The 23,306-nt window shown below is 36.5% G+C and overlaps 5 protein-coding genes and 1 non-coding gene across 9 annotated transcripts; 5 read left to right on the forward strand and 1 right to left on the reverse strand.

Annotated features, from left to right (window-relative positions):
• Positions 1 to 81: 81 nt before the first annotated feature.
• On the forward strand, positions 82 to 2,686 carry LOC111448145. The gene is made up of 6 exons (XM_023087590.1): positions 82 to 864; positions 943 to 1,163; positions 1,234 to 1,456; positions 1,529 to 1,614; positions 1,700 to 1,791; positions 1,860 to 2,686. Exons 1-6 carry the CDS (start codon positions 775 to 777, stop codon positions 2,105 to 2,107), a joined length of 960 nt encoding a protein of 319 aa, XP_022943358.1. The 5' UTR covers positions 82 to 774; the 3' UTR covers positions 2,108 to 2,686.
• A 1,382-nt stretch (positions 2,687 to 4,068) lies between these two features.
• Positions 4,069 to 8,753, reverse strand: LOC111448148 (ELMO domain-containing protein A-like). 4 transcript variants are annotated; one of them, XM_023087596.1, is made up of 10 exons: positions 8,342 to 8,753; positions 7,658 to 7,732; positions 7,398 to 7,498; positions 6,535 to 6,603; positions 6,110 to 6,225; positions 5,242 to 5,296; positions 5,041 to 5,161; positions 4,788 to 4,835; positions 4,583 to 4,677; positions 4,069 to 4,463 (listed from the first exon to the last, which is right to left on the reverse strand). In XM_023087596.1, the coding sequence occupies exons 3-10, from the start codon at positions 7,488 to 7,490 to the stop codon at positions 4,362 to 4,364; spliced, it is 699 nt and encodes a 232-aa protein (XP_022943364.1). In that variant the 5' UTR covers positions 7,491 to 7,498; positions 7,658 to 7,732; positions 8,342 to 8,753; the 3' UTR covers positions 4,069 to 4,361. The 4 variants fall into 4 exon arrangements, with proteins under 4 accessions (XP_022943364.1, XP_022943363.1, XP_022943362.1 ...); XM_023087595.1 differs by having other exon boundaries at positions 7,630 to 7,732; positions 8,342 to 8,752; XM_023087594.1 differs by lacking the exon at positions 8,342 to 8,753 and adding an exon at positions 7,934 to 8,260 and having other exon boundaries at positions 5,041 to 5,147; positions 7,630 to 7,732.
• A 3,096-nt stretch (positions 8,754 to 11,849) lies between these two features.
• Positions 11,850 to 13,164, forward strand: LOC111448149. The gene is made up of 2 exons (XM_023087598.1): positions 11,850 to 12,524; positions 12,617 to 13,164. The coding sequence occupies exons 1-2, from the start codon at positions 12,128 to 12,130 to the stop codon at positions 12,799 to 12,801; spliced, it is 582 nt and encodes a 193-aa protein (XP_022943366.1). The 5' UTR covers positions 11,850 to 12,127; the 3' UTR covers positions 12,802 to 13,164.
• Positions 13,165 to 13,991: 827 nt separating this feature from the next.
• Positions 13,992 to 17,310, forward strand: LOC111448147 (histone deacetylase HDT1-like). Its single transcript, XM_023087592.1, has 10 exons — positions 13,992 to 14,147; positions 14,422 to 14,492; positions 14,589 to 14,809; positions 15,017 to 15,030; positions 15,135 to 15,188; positions 15,282 to 15,436; positions 15,828 to 15,902; positions 16,030 to 16,117; positions 16,682 to 16,799; positions 16,886 to 17,310. The coding sequence occupies exons 1-10, from the start codon at positions 14,135 to 14,137 to the stop codon at positions 16,944 to 16,946; spliced, it is 870 nt and encodes a 289-aa protein (XP_022943360.1). The 5' UTR covers positions 13,992 to 14,134; the 3' UTR covers positions 16,947 to 17,310.
• A 411-nt stretch (positions 17,311 to 17,721) lies between these two features.
• LOC111448146 (histone deacetylase HDT1-like) lies at positions 17,722 to 20,977 on the forward strand. Its single transcript, XM_023087591.1, has 10 exons — positions 17,722 to 17,858; positions 18,287 to 18,357; positions 18,469 to 18,690; positions 18,994 to 19,006; positions 19,111 to 19,164; positions 19,256 to 19,431; positions 19,946 to 20,023; positions 20,144 to 20,237; positions 20,452 to 20,572; positions 20,656 to 20,977. The coding sequence occupies exons 1-10, from the start codon at positions 17,846 to 17,848 to the stop codon at positions 20,714 to 20,716; spliced, it is 903 nt and encodes a 300-aa protein (XP_022943359.1). The 5' UTR covers positions 17,722 to 17,845; the 3' UTR covers positions 20,717 to 20,977.
• An 816-nt stretch (positions 20,978 to 21,793) lies between these two features.
• On the forward strand, positions 21,794 to 21,876 carry TRNAL-UAA. The gene has a single exon. It is a non-coding gene; the product is annotated as a tRNA-Leu (tRNA).
• Positions 21,877 to 23,306: the final 1,430 nt, after the last annotated feature.

Consider the following 23,306-nt stretch of genomic DNA (forward strand, 5'->3'; position numbering starts at 1 on the left):
TTGTTCTATAAAGTGACCAAAATACCCCTTGATGTTTATATAATATATATATTAAAAGCGGTTATTAATTGGAAGGCGATTACCGGATTACCGGATGTGCTCTGTTCCATGGGCGAGAGGAAGGAGTGGTAAAATCCCATAAATGAAAAGTCTAGAAGCCTCCTGCCTTTAAAATTTGACACTCTGTTTCTTGCTCTGTTCTTTGCTACCAAAGACGATCTCGTTTTCGGAGCTTTCGTTGTCGGATCTGCGTTGATTTAGCTTAAAGATTTGGGTGGCTTGAATGGAATTGCTGCGACTGTTCGAGGAAATGGGTGTTTTCTTGATTACCCAACAAAGTTGAAGACTCCCGTGTTGATGTGCGTTGAGTTTCCTTTACGGTTTAGTTTAAAGCAGGGAGGAACGCTTCGCTTTGCTTACGGGTTTTGGCTGAATTCTCGGCGCTAAGAGAACGCCTTCGTTTGTGGTTCGACAGCATTCACAATCTGACAGAGACAGAGCAAGAACAAAAGGAGCAGGGTTTGATTTTCCCCTCAAATTTGATGTTTGGGTTTCTAATTTTAGAAAATTCTTCACACGTTTTTGGGTTTTATCTCATTTTTGGAAGGAACAAGAAACAGCTCCGATAATCTCTCGCTCTCTTCCATTTCTGTCTTTCTTCTGGGTGCTCTGTTTTCTGGGAATCCTCTCTGTTTCTCAGGGTTGAGGGGAAGACTCTGAAAACTTTGTCTCTCTCTCTCTCTCTCTCTCTCTCTCTCCCTCTCCTCCAAAATTATGATTCTTGACAAAGGGTCAATGCAATCCAATTTGGGTTGTTTTCTTCATTGCACAACGCCGGTTGTCAATTCCCAATTCTTGCCCAAGGTTTGTCGTCGCTTTCATTCATTAATTCATTCAATCCCATTTGGATTTATTTGAAAATCTCTGTTTTTCTGTTCTCAGAGTGAGATTAGGAATCTGAATCGTTTATGGCATCCATGGGAGAGAGAGAAGGTTGAATATTTCACTCTCGGCGATCTCTGGAATTGTTACGACGAATGGAGCGCTTACGGTGCCGGTGTTCCCATCGCCGTCAACAACGGCGAGACCCTTGTTCAATATTATGTTCCTTATCTCTCTGCAATCCAAATCTTCACCAGCAATTCCACCGTCAATGGTTTCAGGTACGACTACCCTTTTTTCAAGGATCCATTAAAGAAACCCCCAAATGATGAATTCCCGATTCTTTTGTAGGGATGAGTGCGGCGGAGACAGTGAAGCAAGGGATTCGTTCAGCGATTCATCCAGCGATGAGAGTGAAAGTGAAAAACAATGGAGATGGGACGGAAGCTCATCGGAAGAGGGAGGATTGTTGGAGCAAGACAGCCCTCTGCATCTTAGTGACAGATTGGGATACCTTTACTTTCAGTATTTCGAGAGATCAACCCCTTATGGAAGAGTTCCATTAATGGATAAGGTATTAACTTTTGAGCTTCTCTGGATTGAGATTTGAATAGAAGGAAGAATAATGGATTGGTGTTTTTTTCAGATCAATGGATTGGCTCGAAGATTCCCTGGCTTGATGACATTGAGAAGCGTCGATCTTTCCCCAGCGAGTTGGATGGCTGTTGCTTGGTCTCTGTCTCTGTCTCTCTCTGTTTTCCCCTGTTTCTGTCTCTGTTTTTGTGAGCTTTGGATGATTAATAGGATGGATTTTCAGGTACCCAATTTACCATATTCCAATGGGGAGAACCATAAAGGACTTATCAACATGCTTCCTGACATACCACACGCTTTCATCTTCATTTCAAGGTACAAAAAATGGCGTTTTTATGCGTTAATTTAGTGAAGAAATTGGCGAACTGAATGGATTTATGTAGATATGGACGTGGAGGATGAATTTGAGAGTGGAGGAGAAAGAAAGAGGAAAGAAGGGGAAGGGATGGCGCTGCCGGCATTTGGTTTGGCGACATACAAGATGCAAGGAAACGTGTGGATTTCAGGGAATTATGGGCGGGACCAAGAACGGGTGGTGTCGCTTTTGAGCGTGGCAGATTCTTGGCTAAAGCAACTCAGGGTGCAGCACCACGACTTCAACTACTTTACTGGCATGATTCGTCGTGGCTAAAACCAAACCCTCCTTTTTTGATGACTCCATCATCCATTGATTGACCTCCCAAGAAAACAAAAACCCAAAAAAATTCCTACTTTCGGTTGGATCTTACCTGCTTTTTCTGAACTTAGCATGGGGGAAAGGACTGTTCCTTTCTTCTTGTTCTTCATGTTCTTGTTGTTCTTGGTTTGTGGTTTGTTTTAGTGTGTGACCCAGATGTTAAAAAGTTGTTCATCTCAGCCGCATCCATGCCTGAAATCCCCTGTTTTTGGTTTCCCCTGTTTTTGGTTAGTGGTGGGGTGGTGCTTGTGCATAGAATACACTACTTACTTACTTACTCACTCACTCACTCACTCACTGCTACTCATCAGGCTTGTTGAAAGGGAGAGGGAAACAGAGAGATCGGAGAGGGAGAGAGAGAGAGAGATCAGAGAGAGACAGAGAGACAGAGAGAGAGTTCATAGAAGTGTGGCCTGTTTGAACCATCACTGTTGTGTTTGTATGAACACTGTGACACATTTTCCAGTTGAGAGCATTAAAGAACGAAAGAAAGACTCTCCCTTTGAATGAATGATTGATTGATTGCTTGACCCATCATTTTTGTTGCTAAATCTTACTGAAAATTCTCACAGATTTGTTCCAAGTCTCTGTTTTTGTGTGCAAAGTCATGGTTCGTAGTGGGTCCATAGTGTTTGATATCATACCATGGCCTTTGTGATTTTGGTTCCAACTCTCAACTAAATCCTAATTCCTAACCCTTTTAATAAAAGATTATAAAACTCGGTTTCGACTATGACTTCTTCGTCCCACTCAATTTAAAAACGCCCAAAACAAAGCTCCAAATGTTTCTAATCTAAACGATAAAGACCCAACATGTATTTTCCGCTCAAAGTTTGAATCTTCGATCACTTTAAGACAATTTCACAGAACAATCACTCTAAAACTTGTACCTAATGATACTAACATTCCACTGCATTCTTTATGACATGGTTACGTTACCTATTCTTCGCTCCTAGGAGTAAAGATAGATTATGTTTCGTCTTAGACTCAGTCACCCCAACATAGAATCGTTCTCATTTGAATATGGTTTCGGTTTATTCATGTAGAGATGGATTATATTGGAATTTGAGTTATTATATATAATTAATAGGGGTGTCGTAATAGATTATATCGATTTATTTATTGTGTAAAATGGGACGATGAATATGGTTGATGACTTAAAAATTAGGTATAGTTGGATTGAAGTGGTAATATATAGACATATCCTATAAGTATACTCTTGTTTTTAGATGATATCTTTAATGAGTGCCAAAGACAATGCTATATCCACTTCATAAGTATGAACATACACAAAATTCAAAATTGCTATTCACTTTCTCAAAACCCGAACCCCACATAATTAAACTAACACGTAATCTATTCAATGAACTTCATCACTTTCGTGTCCCAATACCCACAAACATCGCTACCCCAACACATGCCCACCATTTTTCTGTGTAGTCCTTAACTTTTTAAACGTTCTAAAACGCATCTATTAGAGAGAGGTTTCCATACTCTTCATAAGGAATGTTTTAATTTGTCGTTTTAGTGCAAGCAAATATTTATTTAAATAATTCACATTAGTTTAATTAAAGCCCAAATAAAGAGATTATTATGAAATTAAGAAAGAAGATTAGATGATTGAGTTCAAGGCATTTGCATACATATTTATATAATAATACAGCATCACTGCCTTAATCTTCTGCTTTTATTAGTGAGGAAATTAGTGTTGTATTACGTTTAATTCACTAATCAATTCATATTATTATTATTATTAACTTTAATTAAATTAATATTTTCCAATTTAGCCACCGACGTACCACCATAAATATCTACTCAATCATGAACGACTTTTAAATTTACCGAAATATATATATATATTAGATGTTGGGATAGACTTCTTCCCTTGTTCCCGTCTAAATGAACCAAAATGGTTATGAATAAATGAGAATATGAACCATCAAGAGTTATGAACTAAACGAGAGTTACGACCATACATAGTCATGACAACTTACAACAACCGCGTCTTATACATCACTATTTCTTCTTTTCGAAGCGTATAAAATCATACAGAAAAAAAAAAAGAAAAAAAGTAAGATTAACTTAATGATTTTCTGTGACCTCTATAATAATGCATACAGTGATCAATGGTGGGTTTTCAAGTTCAAACTCAACACTTTCTGAAACTGGCTGCCATTGTTCAGTATACAATCTTTCAGGGACAACATAGCTACAGAAGCAACAGATTATAAGCTGGTAAGTCTTCTATTCTGTGAATATCCTCTAGAGATAGCTCTCTTTCCAGCTGTTCTCTGGTTACTTGCAGGACCTCCTGTAACAATCACGAGTATCAAAAGCTTCAACAAAAGTTTTGGGTACACGACGATGACAACGACGACTAGTGTTAGTGTGTGAGAGATTGAGAGGAGGGGAGAGGAGAGGAGAGAATACATTGAACTCCATGTAGGAAGCATGCATGGCAAGCCATTGAGCATCCATCAATTCGAAAGTTACGCAGAATAGAATGTCGAATGCTTCTTCGTTTTCTGCCATGAGTTAACAGTGTGTATTGTGTGAGCGTCACAGAAGTTTAGTAATGAAAACATGTGTGATATGTCCAAGTAAAAACCAAAATGATGGATGGGATAGTCAGTACCTCCTAATAGTCTCATAAAATTGAGTCCTGGAATACACTTTGGCTTTGCTGTACACAAGAGATGAGATAACAAGAAGTTTTAGTTGCTGGGATGGGAACGTATTAGACAGAGTTGATTTCGAGAAGGCTTTTAAATCATGTTCTTTGTTATTGGTTTTGTTACATATTTTGTTGGGTTCATGGTAACAAGACCTGCACAGATCATTCCCATTATTAAAGCGAACTATTCGAGTCGAAAAATGCAGATACATACCTGATTTTAAATCCAACATTTGAATCAACATATACGATATGTTTATGCCAGCAACAGCAAACGGATATTCCCAAGTTGCTCGATTGCCACCTTCCTTCCATAATAACCTACGAAAAGATGCCTTCATTTTGAATTTGTATGAGATTAGTGATAACTCACTCACGCATTAAGGAAATGAGGATACAACAGAATAGGACATACCGGAAATGTCCTGGAAAAAAACAGCAAGTTTTCAAGGGAAATGAAACCGCAACCCCTAAGAAAAGCAGCCAACTGTGAGAAAATATTTGATTTTAAGTATAAAAAACAAAGTATTCAGCTAACATATGAACAGTTTCTTTTTACCAATCCACTAAAGTGTAATGCATTTAGAAGAAAATGAATTCCTCCCTCAATCAAACGCAGATGTACGCACGTGTGCACTATACTGTCTCACACGCTCAATCTCTCTAAACCCACCGCTAGCAGATATTGTCCTCTTTGGGCTTCGCCACAAGGTTTTTAAAACGTGTCTGCTAGATAAAGGTTTCCACACCCTTACAAAAAAAGCTTTGTTCCCCTCTCCAACCAATGTGGAATCTCATAATCCACCCCTCTTCGAGACCCAGAGTCCTTGTTGGCACACCGCTCGGTGTCTGGCTCTAATACAATTTGTAACGCCACTAATTTAGGCTAAGAAAATTAGGGGCGTTACAGTTGGATTGTGAGATCCCACATTGATTAGAGAGAGGAATGAGTGCCAGCGAGGACTGGATTGTGAGATCGCACATCAGTTGAAGAGGGGAACAAAACATTGTTTATAAGGGTGTGGAAACTTCTTCCTAGACGACGCGTTCTAAAAACCTTGAAGGGAAAGCCCAAAAGGATAATATTTGTTAGCGGTGAGTTTGGACTGTTACAAATAATGTTGCTCGTCTCCTATGATAGCTCTAGTCTTCGAACTATATTTTAGATGGGTTGCTAAGTCTTTGTAAAAATTAAAACAAGCCTCAACATTTACTTCACTATCACCATTAATAAGAGGTAAGACAACAAAGAATATACATTGAAATGGTGGCTTGGATTATACCTAAAGTCAGTGGATGGGTTAGCACCTTGCCAACCCATTTCTTTCCATTGCTCAGATATCAACCCTTTAAGCTCAACATCTGGAAAGGCAACATCCCACAATGCCCTCAGAGCTTCCTATAAATAATGAAGGATGATTACTTGTGCTCACAGATGATGAAAACAAAGCATAAATGGGAAAACGCTAAACTTCTAGCTGTCTGCATGCAGTAGAAATGAAAGACATGAATGATGGCCTTATTCAAAATTCAAATAGATCAAAACTCAAATCAAGGACGAGGTTTTGGGCTTCTAAAACGGGATCTTGTCAATGACGAAAAATGCAGTGAGTTCGTTGCTTAGACTCATCTCAGAGCGCTCAGATAATCTTCATAGAGCATAGAAGTTTAAAACCTGAAGAGTGCTAAAACGAATAAAGAAAAGTACTTGATGCTCAATGCACATCTCATCATAAGGTATATGAATTCGGTCTTGTAGCCTCTGAAGCCTTTCCTCCTGGTAGAATAAGTCACATGTTAGAACATACATGCTCAACCTTCATACACCCCTATCAACAAGCCATTAGAAAAACAGTCTTAAATATAAGTATATTTACTTGAACATTAGAACGTCTCATCCAATGAAAAGTGGACGATGAGTTCTAAATTAATAAACTGAGGGCATATAAGGCTCCATAATCCATGCATATAGACATTCTCGCAATCACATGAGAATATATTGTTTTAAGAACATTACATCAGATGTTAGGGGTGGAGATATAAACTTGCAACCTGTTGGAGAAAGTTATGTTGATAGAAACACAAGGTTCGAGTTCTATTACATGCATGCTCTATAGAAAGGTGGAGAGAAAGGGGGCGTACGAAGCTAAAAATGTGTCCTTAAGCTAAGGTCTATAGGTAGGTGGAGAGAAAGGGGATGTGCAAAGCTCAAAATCTTCTTTAGTCAGAAATGAAACAGTCCTTATAAGGGTGTGGAAACCTTCCTTATAAGGGTGTGGAAACCTTCCTTATAAGGGTGTAGAAACCTCTCACTAGTAGACGCGTTTTAAAACCGCGAGGCTGGCGGCGATACGTAACGGGCCAAAACAGACAATATTATAATCCCACTGATTGGTGCCAATGCCTTTTCATGAACAAGAGGTAAAACTTTCCTTGCACTTTTTCATGAACAAGAGGTAAAACTTTCCTCACACTTACAAACCATACCACTAGTGGAATAATGCAACACAAATAAAGCCAATGAATGAGACACAGTACACAGACTACCAACACATTATTGACGTTAATTACCTGAAGAGGACTCAAAGGGTATTGAAACTTATCGTTCTTTTTATTGCCAGAGCGATTGAAGATTCCTCCGATCCATGATCGTGGTCCAACCATAGCATTAGCTACATTTACCACAAGCTAATTAGTAAGCAAAAGGGTGATAATGAGACAGCAAAAGTAAATTCCAAAAAGTCATAATTCTAGAAGTTAATCTCTACTCCACAAAAAGAGATTCAAACAAAGCTCTACTCACTAAAACATTGAGCTAGCTTTAAAATTACATGGGTGGAACTATGTGACCATTCTAACTCTTCATCACCTCTTCTACGTCTCCAATATATTTCATCTTCATCAACCTATAACAATTTTTAGAATTCACTGTCAGTAAAATGATTTGCAGAAAGAACACATAGTTTCACCAAAGGCACACAACAGATATAAACAACATAGAAAAATGATACTCCCTTCACAAAGCAGACAATCAGAAAGTGGATGTTCCAGGAAATTTGGAATGATCAAGACGTTAATAAATCAATAGAGATTGATTGGTGGATTACTTCGTGGAGGGAAGAACAAGATGGAAAGCATTGTCTTCTCCTCCGGAATCTCATTAAGGAACCAAAATCAACTATGAATGCATCACGCGATCGCCAAAAATAACTCTCTCATTGTATAATTCAACCAGAAATCATTCCCTCTTTTAGTTTTATCACAAAAGAGGTGCAGCAGACGCACATATTGAAATGGAGAAGCTAAGAGGACTAAAGAGTGAGGCATTTGAAGAAGAAACAGAACAAGAACAAAATGGATAGATCAGATTTACAAGCGCGATTAAAGGGATCTCTTAGGCATAACATTCAATTGTAAATAAGTAGAGAGAAATCATGAGCATTGAAAAATTGGGAAAAGATAGAACGACAAAAAGGCAGCGAAAAAGAAAGCAAAGGGGGGAAAAAGAACAGTACCCACTACGGCATCTGAGGAAAGAAGTGGGCAGAGCAGTGCGACGGCGGTGGTGGAAGCCTTGGCCGTCGTGATGAGTGGATCCGGGCGGTGGGCGCCACAGGAAAAAGGATTGAGAAGGGGAAACAACGGGAAGCAGAGGAGAAAAATGTATAGGGGAAATGGAATAGGAGAGACATTTCTTCGGTTTCGGGGTGAGCAGGTGGAATTTGCAATTTCTGGGATCGAAGTATTTGTGAGTTTGAATCGTCTCTCTGTGTAAGAGATCGAAACCAATCGCGGCCCTATCAAGCAGCCGCTTCCGTAGCTGTCGGGGGTTTTTCTTTCTTCATGTATATGTCTCGGCCCCCGCCTCCCTCCACCTCTCGAAAGCTTATGCTTATCAATTAGTTCACCCTTGTTTCTTACGTTACTCCCCCTTGAATTATTACTATATTTATGTACGTAACTATATTTATATTAATACCCCAAATACTATATCCATCCATATGAAATTTATTTTAAAAAAAAAAAACAAAAATTATAGAAAAACGACCTTTTAACTGTTATTACTCTAAATTTTAAATATTTATTTTATTCTGTCACGGTTGTTCATCATGACAGAGAGCTTCTTCAATAAATCAACAAAATAATCTGTATAATTAATATTCCCTGCAACATTGTTGACTGTTTTTCACGTCTTATAAACATAGTTGATTGATTAAATTATTCACATCACTGTGTTTCTAGAAGGAACACACGAGAAAGAGAAAAAAAAAACAAAACATATACTATAAATCTCTCACTCCCTCGTGCCCGTAGCTATCTAAAATGCTTTTAAATTCAACTATACTTAGATAACTACTTTAAATTTAAACAAAACTTAATTAGATTTAGGGCTCGTACTCAACCAAAACACACTAAAAGAAACTTTTAAAGGTGCACAAAAACACCAAAGAATGTGCTAAGGTTCATCCCAATAAATGCCATTAATAGTACGTGTCAGAGTATGTTTTTGAAACAAAGTCACAGGTATCACTCAAAATTTGAATTAATAGTGTTTTGTGTTAGGTCCTGCTCTTAATCAATGATTACAATAGTAAAACTATTTACCGTAAAAGTCTTAATCAATGATTACAATAGTAAAACTATTTACGGTAAAAGACATGGTAAATGGTTATATATCACAAACAACTAAGAGTACAATACTACAGCTACCCATAATTATGTATGATAAAATTATATATACCCTACTTGTACTCGAAAACAAAGTATATATAGTTCAGTTTATTATATATAGTTTTATTCCCTCTATTTTATATTTTTTTAAAGTCGCTAAAAAGCAAAATTTGTCTGCATGGTGAACAGATTTGAATCTTCTATCCCATACATTCTGATCTTTTAAGATTATATTGTCTGAGATAACCTAAACTTTGAAAAGTTATTTTTATACGCTTTTATAATAATATAAAAATTGACTTGAAACCCGAGACAATATTAGATGACGTGTCAAATGGTATTGGTTGGCCCACACACATGAGTTATGCCTTCCCTAGACAACCCCACAACACAAACACAAACACAAACACAAACACCAAATTCCACCCGACCAACGTCTTCAATTCACTATTTGCATCTCGATTAATAAATTAAATTTATATTCATAAATATCTCCCGATAATTATGAAGAAACTCACCACTTTACCGACATTTTAATGAAGTATTAGCGTACACAACTTTATAACTGAAAATAATGACAAAACTAAATAAATTAAATTAAATTTTATGGATAATTGGTTATTAACATTTTAATTTCGTGTTAAAAAATGAAACGGAAAAAGACACGTGGTTGCTGACGTGTGAAGGTCCAATCCATGTGGCAGTGCCTCCAGACCAATCGTCCTTATTCGCGAAATTACGCTGAAATTTCATGCCTTGTCTGCACCCTCGATTCCACTTTAAAGTGCCGAGTGAAACTGTTTCTTAAGATAAGGAAGAAAATAGAGAATAAAGCGCAAAATTCAGTTATTATTATTTTAATTAATCTGTTATTTCATAGATTTTATGATATAAATTAAAAAAATTAACTAACTTATTGGATATAAAAATAAAAGCCAATGACTTCTTAGATTAATAATTTATGGACGTTTTGTATTTATATACATTAGAATTACAAATTTTGCTTCACCGGAATAAAAATAATATTCACAGTATATAGGTAAAGACACCGATGTCGATTAATACGAAGTTTTTGATGGTATTTACATTGAGATTCTAGGTCGGTTGGAGAAAGAAAACCAAACAAATATAAAAACGTCTCCCTAACAGATACATTTTAAAAACATGAGGCTGATGGCCGGTACGTAACAAATCAAAACATACAATATTTACTAACGATAGGCCTTAGCTATTATATCTAATATTGACCGATATATCAAATTTAAAATTTTCACTCTCGTAATATATATTTTAGGAACTAACGACGAAGACCTGGACGCTTTAAATGAACCTAGACATTTTAAAGGTGAATTATAATAAAATTAAAATTGGCCATTCATGTAGTTACAAAGCCAGTAAAACTGTTGTGACGTGAAAATGTAATCGCTATCCACTCAAAAGACTATTATTCCATTACTTTTTTAATTTGATATTATTCTCTCTTATCAAATTTGTGTTAGTAAATTAACGAGCAAGCATTTTATCTTTATTTTAATCTCTTCAAAACTAGATTTAAAATAATGGGTTAAATATTTAAGGTAAATAATTTATACGAATAAAAAATAAAATAAAGTAGAAATTATATTTGGAATTTCTCATGTTTGGCCATCTTTGCTTCAAAAGGGAAAGGGGCACACATGTAATTTTGCACATTGTTTTTTTCCCCAATATCTCAATGATTAATAATTTATTACATCATATTCACCTTAAATATATATTATTTATAATTTTTATACGAAAAATTAATTATTTTTACATTGTCTGATATTTTAAATTGTACAACATATTACATTTTATTTTTTCATTTTGTTACTCAAATAATAATTTATAATAGTAATATATAAACAGTTGAAGACTATGTTATTATTATTATTTAAATAAAATAATATTAAAAAAAAAAAGACAATTGGAGAGAATATAGAAATCCGATAGGGGAGAGTGGGTTCCCAATTATTTGCACGCTCTTCAACCAGAAGGGCACGTGACCAACTGCTAATCAGACATCTAAACTAATAATTAATTTATTTATATTTATATATATGCTCTAAATTATATTTACAAAGTCATTCTACTAAAAATTCCACTAAATAATAATAATAATAAAAAAAAAAGAACGTAAATTTTACAAGCTTCTTCAAGGCCTTCCAAACCCTCAACGGTCGCTAATAATCAACCCAACGACCTCTGGTCTGACCTGCGGTGAGAACCTGGTCATTTGAGCAATCAAGTAATAGTTTACGGGTAATAGCCGGTTGTCCACATCTGATGGCTAGAGCGCAAGCCGCCCAATGTTGAATTTAGCAACCGGCTATAGCCCGTCTACTTCACGAGAATATTCCCGTCGGTTTCCTGTGTGTTTTGTCGACGTCATCGCCTTCATCTCAGTATAAGTTCTTAATGCGCTTCACTTCATCATCAATCACAGCGCTGAATGGTTCTGCTTCTTCTCATCACTTATCTGCTTTGACTGTTTGCCGGCGACGGGAAATCTGGCTGTCCAAGAACCTCCGAACCTCTCGATTTCAGTTTCCGGCGACTGAGGTATTTAAAAAACAGAGCCTCATTTTCTCTTTGATTCGTATTTAGGAACGATGCCGAACCCTAGGCCTTACCGCAAAGGGACGGAGGATAAGACTCGGAAGGGGAAGCTTACGGAGAAGTCGTCGTCGTTTCACGGAGAGAGTTTGAAGACGACGACGACGACGACGCTGCGGCGGCCGAAGACGGATCCGGAGTTGTTGTCCTTCAAGAATTTAGGTTTATCAGCGGCGTCGCTGAATGGACGGCCGAAGATGACGAAATTACTCCTCAACGTGACGATCCAGGGTATCCTTGGGCCAGTACAGGTGTTGATGTCGTCGGAGATGACCGTCGCCGACCTTGTAGCGGCTACCATACGCCAATACATGAAGGAAGGCCGTCGGCCGATTTTGCCGACTGTAAATCCCTCCGCCTTCGATCTTCATTATTCGCAATTCAGCTTAGAAAGTAAGTAGTCGATGATTAACTCAAATTGTTGTAACCGCCATTTATTTTGAATTTCGCGGGTGGTTCTAACGAGATAATGATTCGAATCTCAGTCTTGAACAAGGAGGAGAAGCTAATCGCGTTGGGATCGAGAAACTTCTATCTGTGCCCTAGAAAATCGAAGAACAGCGACGATTTAATAGCGTCTCCATCGTCGTCCTGCTCGACACAAGCCAAAGAAAGCGCGAAGAGTTCCAGCAGTTTCAGTTGGTTCAAATTCATCGATTTCCAGATTTAGTTACCGCCACACATCGAATCGATTCATAATTTTGAATCCGCCACTGTGAAAAATCATCTTCAAATTCTCTATTCCATATAAGTTTGGAATTATCTCCACTTTGCAATTGTTTGGTTAGATTATTACCGGAATTCGATCGAGCAAAGGAAAGGGAACATTTCTGCAACTCTGTTCTTCGCTTGCTTGCTCGGAATCGACACCGGAAATTTTCAATTTTCATTATGTAAATAATAATAGTTTCGATGTGGAAACTAAGATTTTCCTGTGAAGAGTAGAAATTATGTGATTTTTTTTTATCCAATTCAATTGGGAGTCTGATACATAAAGATTCAATGATCGAAGTCTCGACCGTAAGAATCTCGAGATTCCGTGTAGATTTTGTTGGATGATAAATGTCTCACGTAGTTGATTTAGTGAATGGTCATGGGTTTGTAATAGAAGAATACACTCTCCATTGGTATGAGACATTTTGAGAAGCCCAAAGCAAAGTCACTAGAACTTATGCTCAAAGTAGGCAATATCATACCAACGTGAAGAGTTGTATTCGTCTGACATGGTATTAGAGCCATGCCCTAAACTTAGTCGTGGCAATAGATTGGTAAATCCTCAAATGTCGACAAAGGACTACAAAAGAAAAGAAGCCAACCCTCCTCGAAGGCATAGTAAAAAATGACTAAGATTCCAAAGGAGTCGAACATCGATTAAAGAGAGGCATACTTTGTTCGATAGAAGGTGTTGGGTGATGAAAGTCCCACATCGCTAGTTTAGGGAACGATCGTGAGTTTATAATCGAAGAATATACTCTCAATTGGTACGAGACATTTTGAGAAGCCCAAAGCAAAGCCATGAGAGCTTATGCTCAAAATGGACGATATCATATCATTGTCGAGAGTCGTGTTCATCTAACCGATTTTAGGAACTTCTTGTTAAAATTTTAAAATTTAAATGTAAGGGATAATTGTGTTGATTATTCGGTAAATTTGAGGTTAATTAGTTACACAAAAACTCTAAATAATTGAATAATTATGTTTAAATCAGCTCATTGTGGTTGAAAGTTTAACACAGTCCAAGCTGAATGGGCCGAGTTAAATGGATAACAAGATTTGATAGCCCAGCCCAGCCCAGCTCAGCCCAATACATTATAATTAAGCCCATCAAAATCCAGAACAAAAATTTGCGTGATTTGAAACCCTAAGAAGCTGGCGGCAATTCCCTTATAAATTGCCTTTGATTTGCTACACTTCTTCTTCCTGGTATTGTTTTGAACTGTGTCACAGTTAACCTCTTCTCCTAAATACTTCTAAAACCCTAAACTCTTCTTCCGCCACTGTCAATGGAGTTCTGGGGTAAGTTCTTTTCATATTTTCCTTATGCTATTGTCTGTTGCTTGTTTTCTTAATCGTAATATCGCTTGCCTTTCGCTTTGAAGCTTCTTTCCTCTCGTTTTCCTTTTTAGCCCGGCGGGGGCGGGTACAAACTAGGGTATCCTCTCGAATTTAGTTTTAATGTCTTGAGGAGCATAAACTTATAGTTTTTGAGTGATTTCTTAAGATGATAATGTTTTATTATCATATTTGATAAATACTCGAAGTTCATAATGTTTTTTTTTTGGGGTTTTAGGTGTTGAAGTTAAGCCTGGTCAGGCACTCTCTGTGCAGCCTGGAGATCAAAAGTATCTGCATCTATCGCAGGTACTGATGTTACTGCTGTAGCTATTTTTGTTTATTTTCCCAGTTGAATCACCGACCCTTCCAATGCAGAGAAATTGATGAAATATTTTTATGCAGGCGACTCTAGGTGAACTAAAGAAGGACAAAGCGAATGAATCCGTCACAATTTTTGTGAAGATTGGTGACCAGAAGCTTGTTCTGGGAATTCTCTCTGCTGAGAAGTTCCCTCAGCTATCATTTGATCTTGTGTTTGAAAAGGAATTTGAGCTCTCCCACAACGGGAAGAGTGGAAGTATTTACTGTTTGGGATACCAGGCTTCTGCCGAGGACCAAGAACAATATCCTTACTTTTTAATTTGAGGATTTATATGTCCTGCGTTGTTTGGGTTTAATGATCAAGTTAAGCAGCATGCTTTCGTATTTTGGAGCTGCCTGAATAAAATATTTTATACGATCGCATTAGTTTTTAGTATTTTGTCCATTTTCATCTATTTATAGTATTCTTCTTTTTCCTTAACTCTTATCTCCTATCTTCCGTGTTCCACTGAAGAGTATTCTGGTAAGTTTTTAAACATTCATAAATGTAGCGTGCAGATGGATCTTTTCATATTATAATTTGAGTTTCTGAAATTAATGAGCTGAGTTTGTGTTATCCCATTTCAGATTCTGATTTTGGCTCAGAAGATGAGGAACTTACATTGCAGCCTGTCCAGAATGGTAAATGCAATTGATTGTGTAAAGAATTAATGTATTAGTAGTAGGAAATATTCATGGCATTGTGCTTAATATCTAGTTAAAATTTACTTTCAGGAAAACCTAGCCAGGAGGAGAAGTCTATTGCGGGAAAAAATTCAAAGAAAGTAGAAGTTAAGTCTCTTGTGCCGAGCAAGGAGGAAGGGGATGATGACTCTGAAGATGACGATGACTCTGATGAGGACGAAGATTCTGATGATGACTCTGATGAGGTAGTTTAAATGAGACGCTCCCACTTCTAGAACATCTGGTTGTGGTGATTTTAAAAAGGTTGTGCTTTTCTGAGAAGCATGACCCAGGTGCCATGGGAGAGTTAATGCATGTGTACGAAGTTTGATTTTTACTGCGAAGTCCCAATTTTGTGATTAGGTTATTTCATAGCTGGTGCCTTTTTGAAAAGTGCTCCTTGGGTTTCTTTTCAAAACACTGCTCTGAGGAAATAGAAACTCAGTGGACTCCTATAATTTTATTCATTTAGATGGTTGTTAGAGTCTATTAGTGAAGGCGTTATCCTCGTTGAATCCTTTGTTATAGGTTGCCAAGGATTTTGTTAGATGATGGAAGTTCCTTATATGTGCTAATGGTGCTATCGATAAATTGCAGGAAATGCTTGGAGCTGACAGTGACTCTGACGATGAAGATGACGGTACTGAAAGTGAGGAGGAGACACCAAAGAAGGTGTGTTTCAATCCTAGTTGAACTTCTATTTGTAGCAGTTTATTTGAAAATTTGACAAACCCATGTTTATTCTTGTACATTTTTTCTTCTTTTAGCATCATTTTTATCATTTGGTGTCCTCTTGTAGGTTGAATCAGCCAAGAAGAGGCCAAACGAGTCTGCCTCAAAGACTCCTGTTTCCAAGAAGGCAAAAGTAGCTTCGGCTGAGAAGACCGGTGACTCTATCAAACATTCATTTATTTCATGATAACATTAATGAGCATTATTTCATTGTTGACTGAACCACATTTTAGTTTCGGGTTTAAATACTAGTTTGGTCAGTGTATTTTAGAATTTAGTTCATTTTAGTGTCAGTATGTTTAGAATGTTCATTGTGATCCATGTATTCTTTACTTTTGTTCATTTTGGTCTTTGCACACTCATTGGTTTAAATTTTAGGCATGACAACTTCTTAGGATGTAGACATAAATTTGTATTTTTGTGCATTGAATTCACTAATGATGATCAAAATGGATACTTTGTAAAAGTGACTAATGAACAAAAGTATAGAAACCAAAATAATATTTAAACCCAATTTTAACATGCTGATATGTATTGAGCGTTAAAAGTATCTAATCATCTCTAGAGTGGCGTGTTCTGTTAGCTTATCTCTTTGTTTATGCACTGAACACACAATGTTAGCCTAGCCTAGCTTTAGAAACCTTTGTAGCCTATAAACTTTGTCCCGCCACGCCATTGCTCCTCCACTGAATCAAATTGGTGCTTAACATGTCTAACAGGTTCGAAGAAGGGGGGCCATACAGATACTCCCCACCCTGCCAAGAAACCCGTGAAAACTCCTTCCAAGGCAGAAACCCCAAAATCCGCAGGCCAGGTCTCTTGCAAATCCTGTGACAGGTATGCTGTATGTCCTTATGAATTACTCGCACCATCAATGGAAGAGTCCGAGGTTGCTGACGTTACTCCCTCTGCTGTTTTTTTAGGTCATTCGGTTCCGACAGTGCTCTTCAGTCGCACAGTAAAGCCAAGCATGGTGGTAAGTGAAAGGAAGAGGAAGACGAAGAGGAAGTTAGAAACAACAACATATTATTATGCAGCTCCAATATGTAATTCTTCTCTAGATACAGTGGTTGCTATCTTGGCTGAGATTTTTGTGTCGAGCGTGTTCGGATCATACAACGAGAATCAATTGTTCGAACAAATTGAGGGAGTTTAATTTAGTTTCATTATTTATGTACGTTTTGGGTCTATTTATTAGTGTTTGTAGTTCACATTTTCTCCTTAGAATATGTTATCATAGGTTGCCATTCCATTCTCTGTTTTAGAACGAAAACATCATTATTTTGGAACCCTTATATTGTGTTTTTCTTCCTTTTTTCAAGCTAGTGAAAGGCGTAATTTTTGTGCATCAAATTGTCTCTGCTCGGCTCGGTTCGGTGCGATTCATACATGTTTGGACGAAAAAATATTAAGATTATGCTTGAATGATCGATGCAATTCATTAAAAACATATTCACTATTGATACGATATTTGTTTCGTAGACATTTAGTTTTGCGTAGCGGTTTAACTTGAAATGTTTGGATGATCAAACCTCCATAATTCTTCATATTTGCACTAAAAAAATTGAAGGAAAGGCAAATCCAAGAGCCTGTTTTTAATGTAATATTGGTGAAAATTCGTATATGGGCCTAAGGAATTGGGCTTTAGGTCTGAGCTGAGCCCAAATCATGAACGCCTGGGCCTCCAAGTCCAGCCCAGGCCCACACTGACATCCGCTCGATTATTTGAAACCCTAGGCCTCCTAAAACCTGGCGGCAATTCCCTTATAAAATGCTTTAAACATTTGCCACCACCAATCCGATCGTTCCTTCTCAAGCTGTGTCACGCTTCATTTCCTCTTCAGGGCTTTTCTTAAACCCTAGCGTCTTCTACCTACGCGTCAATGGAGTTTTGGGGTAAGCTATTCTGGTTTTTCGTTCCCTTTAGCTAAATCATGTTAGTTTTCTCATTAGAAACACTCGCTGTTATTCAGGTCTTCTCCATGCTTCACTTTTGATCCTGTCGATGTCTGTTTTGTTTTCAGATTGCATCGTATATTTTGCTCGTTTTAACTTTTTTGTTCTCCCGATTTGTTTATCCCGTTTTCGTTGCATTGTATATGTGAGTTGTAACCTTTTGTTGTATGCCATGCTTTGCGTGCTCCCCTACTAAGCTTCTCCTCCTCCTCCTATTCCATTTTCAAATTTCTTTTTGTGGGGTGGTGGTGGTGGTAGCTGTCTGTAAAGAATCTGTCTCGTAATCTTAAGATTGCGTATAGCCGTAACGAGTTATTTATTCTGTGAGTCGATGGATTGAGAATATTCATCATGTTTTTGGATTGTAGGTGTTGAAGTCAAGTCTGGTAAGCCACTTGTTGTGAAGCCTGGAATTCAAAAGTACCTGCATCTGTCACAGGTGGGTGTCATTTTTGTTATTTTATTTTAAATTTCCTGTTGAGCCTCTGAGTTTCCTGTTTTAGTTACAACTCTACCCGTGTTGATAATTTTATGAAACGCTTCTATGCAGGCGACTCTAGGTGAAATAAAGAAAGACAAAGCGAATGAAAATGTGACTATTTTCTTGAAGATTGGTGACCAGAAGCTTGTTCTGGGAATTCTCTCCGCAGAGAAGTTTCCCCAGCTATCATTTGATCTCGTGTTTGAGAAGGAATTTGAGCTCTCCCACAACGGGAAGAGTGGAAGTGTTTACTGTGCTGGATACCAGGCTTTCGCGGAGGATCAAGAACAATATCCTTTCTTTTGAATTTGACAATTTTTATTTCCCCTTAAGATAATGATAGAAAGCCTTTGTGTTGTTTGATGTTTGATAGGAACAATACTTTTTTAGTTTGTATTTTATTTTTTTAATTGAAAATTTTACTTTTTAGCCCCTCATGGCTGACCCAAATTTTTGAAGTTTTTCTAACGATTTTCTTATTTTTAGTTGAATGCTATTTTACATGGTGACACTCGCATTTAGTACGACTCTATTTTCTGTAGTTTGCAATTTATTTTTATTTTCCTTGACCAGCTCCTTTTTCTTCTTGCCACCGATGGCTATTTTGGTAAGTTGTTTTACATTCATAGGTTCCTGTACGACATTTATCTTTTGAATTCTTATATTAGTTTGAGATGTCAATTAACTTTAGTGTGTGTTATTTCATATCAGATTCTGATTCTGGCTCGGAGGATGAAGAACTTGCATTGCCCCCTGCTCAAAATGGTAAATGCATACTATTATGAAAATATTACTACTGCTTTGGCTGTAGGAAATATACTCTACGGACATTTATCTCATCATGATTTACTTTCAGGAAAACCTAGTCAGAAGGAGGAGAAGTCTATTTCAGATAAAAGTAATGGTGCAAAGGCCGCTTCTTTGAAGAAGCCAAATGTGAAGCCTCTAGAACCGAGCAAGGATGAGGATGATGAGTCTGATGACGATGATGAATCTGACGAGGATGAAGATTCTGATGATGAATCTGATGAGGTAGTATAAAAAGAGATTATTTTGTCTTTTAATATGTTTTTTGAGAATTCTTCCATGCATCAAACCAATGTAACTGATTCCGTGGTGGAAATTTGAATCAATTTAATTTTTTATGGGAGTGATAATCCTTTGTTATGGTTAATCCTGTAGCTGGTCCTGGTTGAACACCACAGTTAACTTTGCCAGTAACCTGGTGATAAGATTCTATACATATTTTTGCCCTTGTGTCCTGTTCTGTAAATGGGCTTCTCATCCACATTATGCATTTGAATTGCAATTTGATGGCCATTTGTAATTGTATTCCTATCTCCAAGACAATATGTATGAAGTATATATATATTGTTTTCTATGAATCACGTGGCAACCAGTCTTGATTACGGTAGTTTTGTCTAAAGAATCATGTGAAGCACTCGTAATCTGGAATTTTATTGAAGATAGTCAGTGGTGCAACAATCCGGGTTTGGAATGTTTTTTGAGATTTAGCGCTGACATTTACATTTGTGATAAATGGCAGGAAATGCTTAATGCTGACAGCGGTGATTCTGATGATGAAGATGATGACTCTGACAGTGATGAGGAGACACCGAAAAAGGTTTTTTTGGTCATAGATTCTATTGTCATCTTTTTGTTACTGTTTTATGTGACAGCTTTAACATTTTTATCTTCATTCGATTATCGATATCATTATTTTGATGATCTCTTGTCCTTTTAGATTGAACCAACCAAGAAGAGGCCGAATGAGTCTGCGACCAAGACGACACCCCTCCCTGCAAAGAAGGCGAAGTTAGCTTCGCCTGGAAAGACTGGTAACTCTTTTGACCATTTATTTATTTGGCATAGCAACAGTTAGGCATAAGCAATGTTATATTTGCAAATAGTTGTTATCCTTACTCTTTTATTTATGAAGTGATCATAATTTAGCTTAGTTTCAGAAGTGGACATTTGCTTCAAAATTTGATATTGCACACTATTATATTTCCATTCAAGTGGTGCTGAATTTGTTTGTTGGTTGTTTGCCAGATTCAAAGAAGGGGGGCCATACGGCTACTCCACACCCAGCCAAGAAAACTGGTAAAACTCCTGCTGCCAAGTTAGAAAGCCCGAAATCCGGTGGTCAGTTCTCTTGCAAGTCCTGCGACAGGTATTGTTTAGTCATTATATATCAGTTGCTGAAAATGGAAGGTTCCGCGCACGTTGTTGACCATATGTTCTCCGTTGTATCAGGGCATTCGGTTCTGATGGTGCACTTCAGTCTCACAGTAAAGCTAAGCACGGGGGTAAGTAAAAACGAAGAGTGCCATAGTTTTTTACAGCTCAAATAGGTTGGTTTCTAGATAGGTTGCAGGCTTGGCTGAAATTTTGTGTGAGGGTTGAGATTTTAGAACGAGAAATGTATTTTTTTCAACTTGAGGAAGAAGATGAATTTAGTTTGATAAATGTATGAATGATGTTTTCTTGTCTAATTGCTGTACTCATTCGCTTGCATTTTACTTCGGAACTCTGTATCAGTCCCCTTTCAAGCAATGAAAGCGTTAGTGTTCAATATTATTATGGATTAATGCCTCTAGTTTTTTGCTTTGTGCAAACTGTTGATCTCTTTTTTATGAAATATTCTTAATCTTTCATAACACTAATTCAAAGTCATTAAAATATGTTAGCTGGCTTAATGAGAAGTAATTAAATGTGTATTACTATTGACGTAATTAAATATTTTTTCTTTCTTTTTTATTTATGGCTCCTAAAATATTAAATTAATTAGACAAGACAAGTTTAGCCCTCCATTTGAGTTTTTAAAAACACCTCTAAATACTTTTAAAAAAATTCTCATAATACTTCATTTAAAAAACACTTTCTTAATACTCTTTTAAAAAAATTCTCATAATACTTCATTTAAAAAACACTTTCTTAATACTCTTTTAAAAAAATTCTCATAATACTTCATTTAAAAAACACTTTCTTAATATTCTTTTAAAAAAATTCTCATAATACTTCATTTAAAAAACACTTTCTTAATACTCTTATCTAGTAATTGGAGATAAAAAAGAAGATTTGAAATTGTTTATAAAAAAGAAGAGTTGAAATTGTTTAAGTAGGTTGGGCTAGGTTAGGTTAATTTGCCCTTCTCTGACTCTTATTGCCCAATCGGACAGCTAATGCGTTCCACACCCCAAACATACCATTAGGAAGTGATTCGTTAGACGCATTATTGAAAAATTTCAAAAACCAAACCAGACCCACATTTTTTGATTCAATGGTGCATTGACTAATATTTAAGGGTTTATTGTAAAATATGGTTGCGGTGTTACAATGTTGGAGGTGATTTATTTTTAATTATAAGAATTTAGTTCATTATTAACAAACAGCTGGTTTGCCCGAGTGGTTAAGGGGGAAGACTTAAGATCTTCTGTACATAAGTACGCGTGGGTTCGAACCCCACAGCCAGCATCCTTCTTTTTTTTTTTTATCTCATTAAACTTCCTTTTAAAAGCTACATTTATATTAAAAAACAGTTGTTCTTATCTATGAAAATTCAATGAGAGAGAAATATGCAGAGGTTAAATCATTTTTTTTTATTTTTAAAAATTGAAATTAAAGACCCAATTTAGGAGCTTAATAAATACTTGTGAGTATTCATAGATTAAATGGACAAAAATATCAAAATATTGGAGACTAAGATTAATATTAAAATCCCAATAAAATGATTAATGATGAATAAGATTAGAGTTACATTATTACATATCTTTTGATTTAAGTTATTTTGAGTGCAAATCTATACTCTTCCAATTATGACCCAACTTCAACCACCATTAACTTTTTTATTTTAGCCACACACACAAAAAAAACAAAAAAAAAACAAAAAAAAAAACAAAATGTGAAAAGACAATTCTCTCCTAACCTATTTATTATGTTGGCATTCATTATTTTGAGCATATTGTCAGACCCACTTGCTCTCCATCTTCCTCTCTTCAATAACATTCACACACAAATACTAAAATAACCTTAGGGTTTAGGGTTACAAAATTAAATTATTAACTCAACTATAATCTTCTTTTAATCTTCAAACACTCCATTTTTGTCATTATTATTGAATTTCGTTTAATTATACTTACATTAGGTCACCTATAAATACATTTAATTAAGAGATCATCGAGATATTAAAATTTTTAATTTGAAATTTCGAACTTTCTTAATTTATTATTTTTATTTTAAAAAATTTAAATTAATCGAGGAATCATGAAGAAGCTAATCTAAAATGCTCGAGTATGCTTTGCACACGCTCCAATGAAGTGTTATTATTAGCAAACTGCGTTAGTTTTGGTGTTCATAATTGGTGTGACCAATAAGTTTATCCAAACTAACTAACCTATAAACAATTGGCATTTAGCTTTATAAAATTTAAAGCTTTAATTTATCAACAACCAACACACTTCTACTTCAAGTCAACATTTTCTAATCTAATTAAATACCCTTTCACCTAATTTTCAAACCCCTTTACGAAGATTTGACCCATATCAACATCTTTACAAGAGTATGAAACTTTTCTCCGGTAGACACATTTTAAAAATCGTGAAACTGACAACGATACGTAACGAGTCAAAACAGACAATATCTACTAGTGGTGTGTTTTAGCCGTTACAAATAGTATCGGGGCTGGACATTGCGTGGTGTGCCACAAGGACGTTGGGCTCGGCAAGAAAAAAAAATAGAAAAGGTTGAGAAATGGTAAACAATTGTTATTACAAGTCCATCCTTTAATCCATGTCCATTATTCCCTCACAAAACTCTTAAGGAAAAAGGTAACAAATGGGCCAACTCCATTCAATGACAAAAAGTATTTCACAATCTCAAAAAGAAAAAAAAAAAAAAAAAAAAAA

Source organism: Cucurbita moschata, unplaced genomic scaffold (assembly GCF_002738365.1).
Source record: "Cucurbita moschata cultivar Rifu unplaced genomic scaffold, Cmos_1.0 Cmo_Scf00010, whole genome shotgun sequence".
NCBI classification, from domain to species: domain Eukaryota; kingdom Viridiplantae; phylum Streptophyta; class Magnoliopsida; order Cucurbitales; family Cucurbitaceae; genus Cucurbita; species Cucurbita moschata.

Coding starts and splice junctions, on each gene's coding strand:
- LOC111448145 (XM_023087590.1), top strand. CDS start 775: ATGATTCTTGACAAAGGGTCAATGCAATCCAATTTGGGTTGTTTTCTT. Junction 1,164..1,233: donor TCCACCGTCAATGGTTTCAG/GTACGACTACCC, acceptor ATTCTTTTGTAG/GGATGAGTGCGGCGGAGACA. Junction 1,792..1,859: donor GCTTTCATCTTCATTTCAAG/GTACAAAAAATG, acceptor GGATTTATGTAG/ATATGGACGTGGAGGATGAA.
- LOC111448148 (XM_023087593.1), bottom strand. CDS start 7,987: ATGAGATTCCGGAGGAGAAGACAATGCTTTCCATCTTGTTCTTCCCTC. Junction 5,297..6,109: donor AACCCATCCACTGACTTTAG/GTATAATCCAAG, acceptor TGCTTTTCTTAG/GGGTTGCGGTTTCATTTCCC. Junction 4,678..4,787: donor TTTTATGAGACTATTAGGAG/GTACTGACTATC, acceptor AACTCATGGCAG/AAAACGAAGAAGCATTCGAC.
- LOC111448146 (XM_023087591.1), top strand. Junction 18,358..18,468: donor AGTACCTGCATCTGTCACAG/GTGGGTGTCATT, acceptor GCTTCTATGCAG/GCGACTCTAGGTGAAATAAA. Junction 20,024..20,143: donor ATGAGGAGACACCGAAAAAG/GTTTTTTTGGTC, acceptor TTGTCCTTTTAG/ATTGAACCAACCAAGAAGAG.
- LOC111448147 (XM_023087592.1), top strand. Junction 15,189..15,281: donor ATTGCAGCCTGTCCAGAATG/GTAAATGCAATT, acceptor ATTTACTTTCAG/GAAAACCTAGCCAGGAGGAG. Junction 15,903..16,029: donor AGGAGGAGACACCAAAGAAG/GTGTGTTTCAAT, acceptor GTCCTCTTGTAG/GTTGAATCAGCCAAGAAGAG.
- LOC111448149 (XM_023087598.1), top strand. CDS start 12,128: ATGCCGAACCCTAGGCCTTACCGCAAAGGGACGGAGGATAAGACTCGG. Junction 12,525..12,616: donor TTCGCAATTCAGCTTAGAAA/GTAAGTAGTCGA, acceptor TTCGAATCTCAG/TCTTGAACAAGGAGGAGAAG.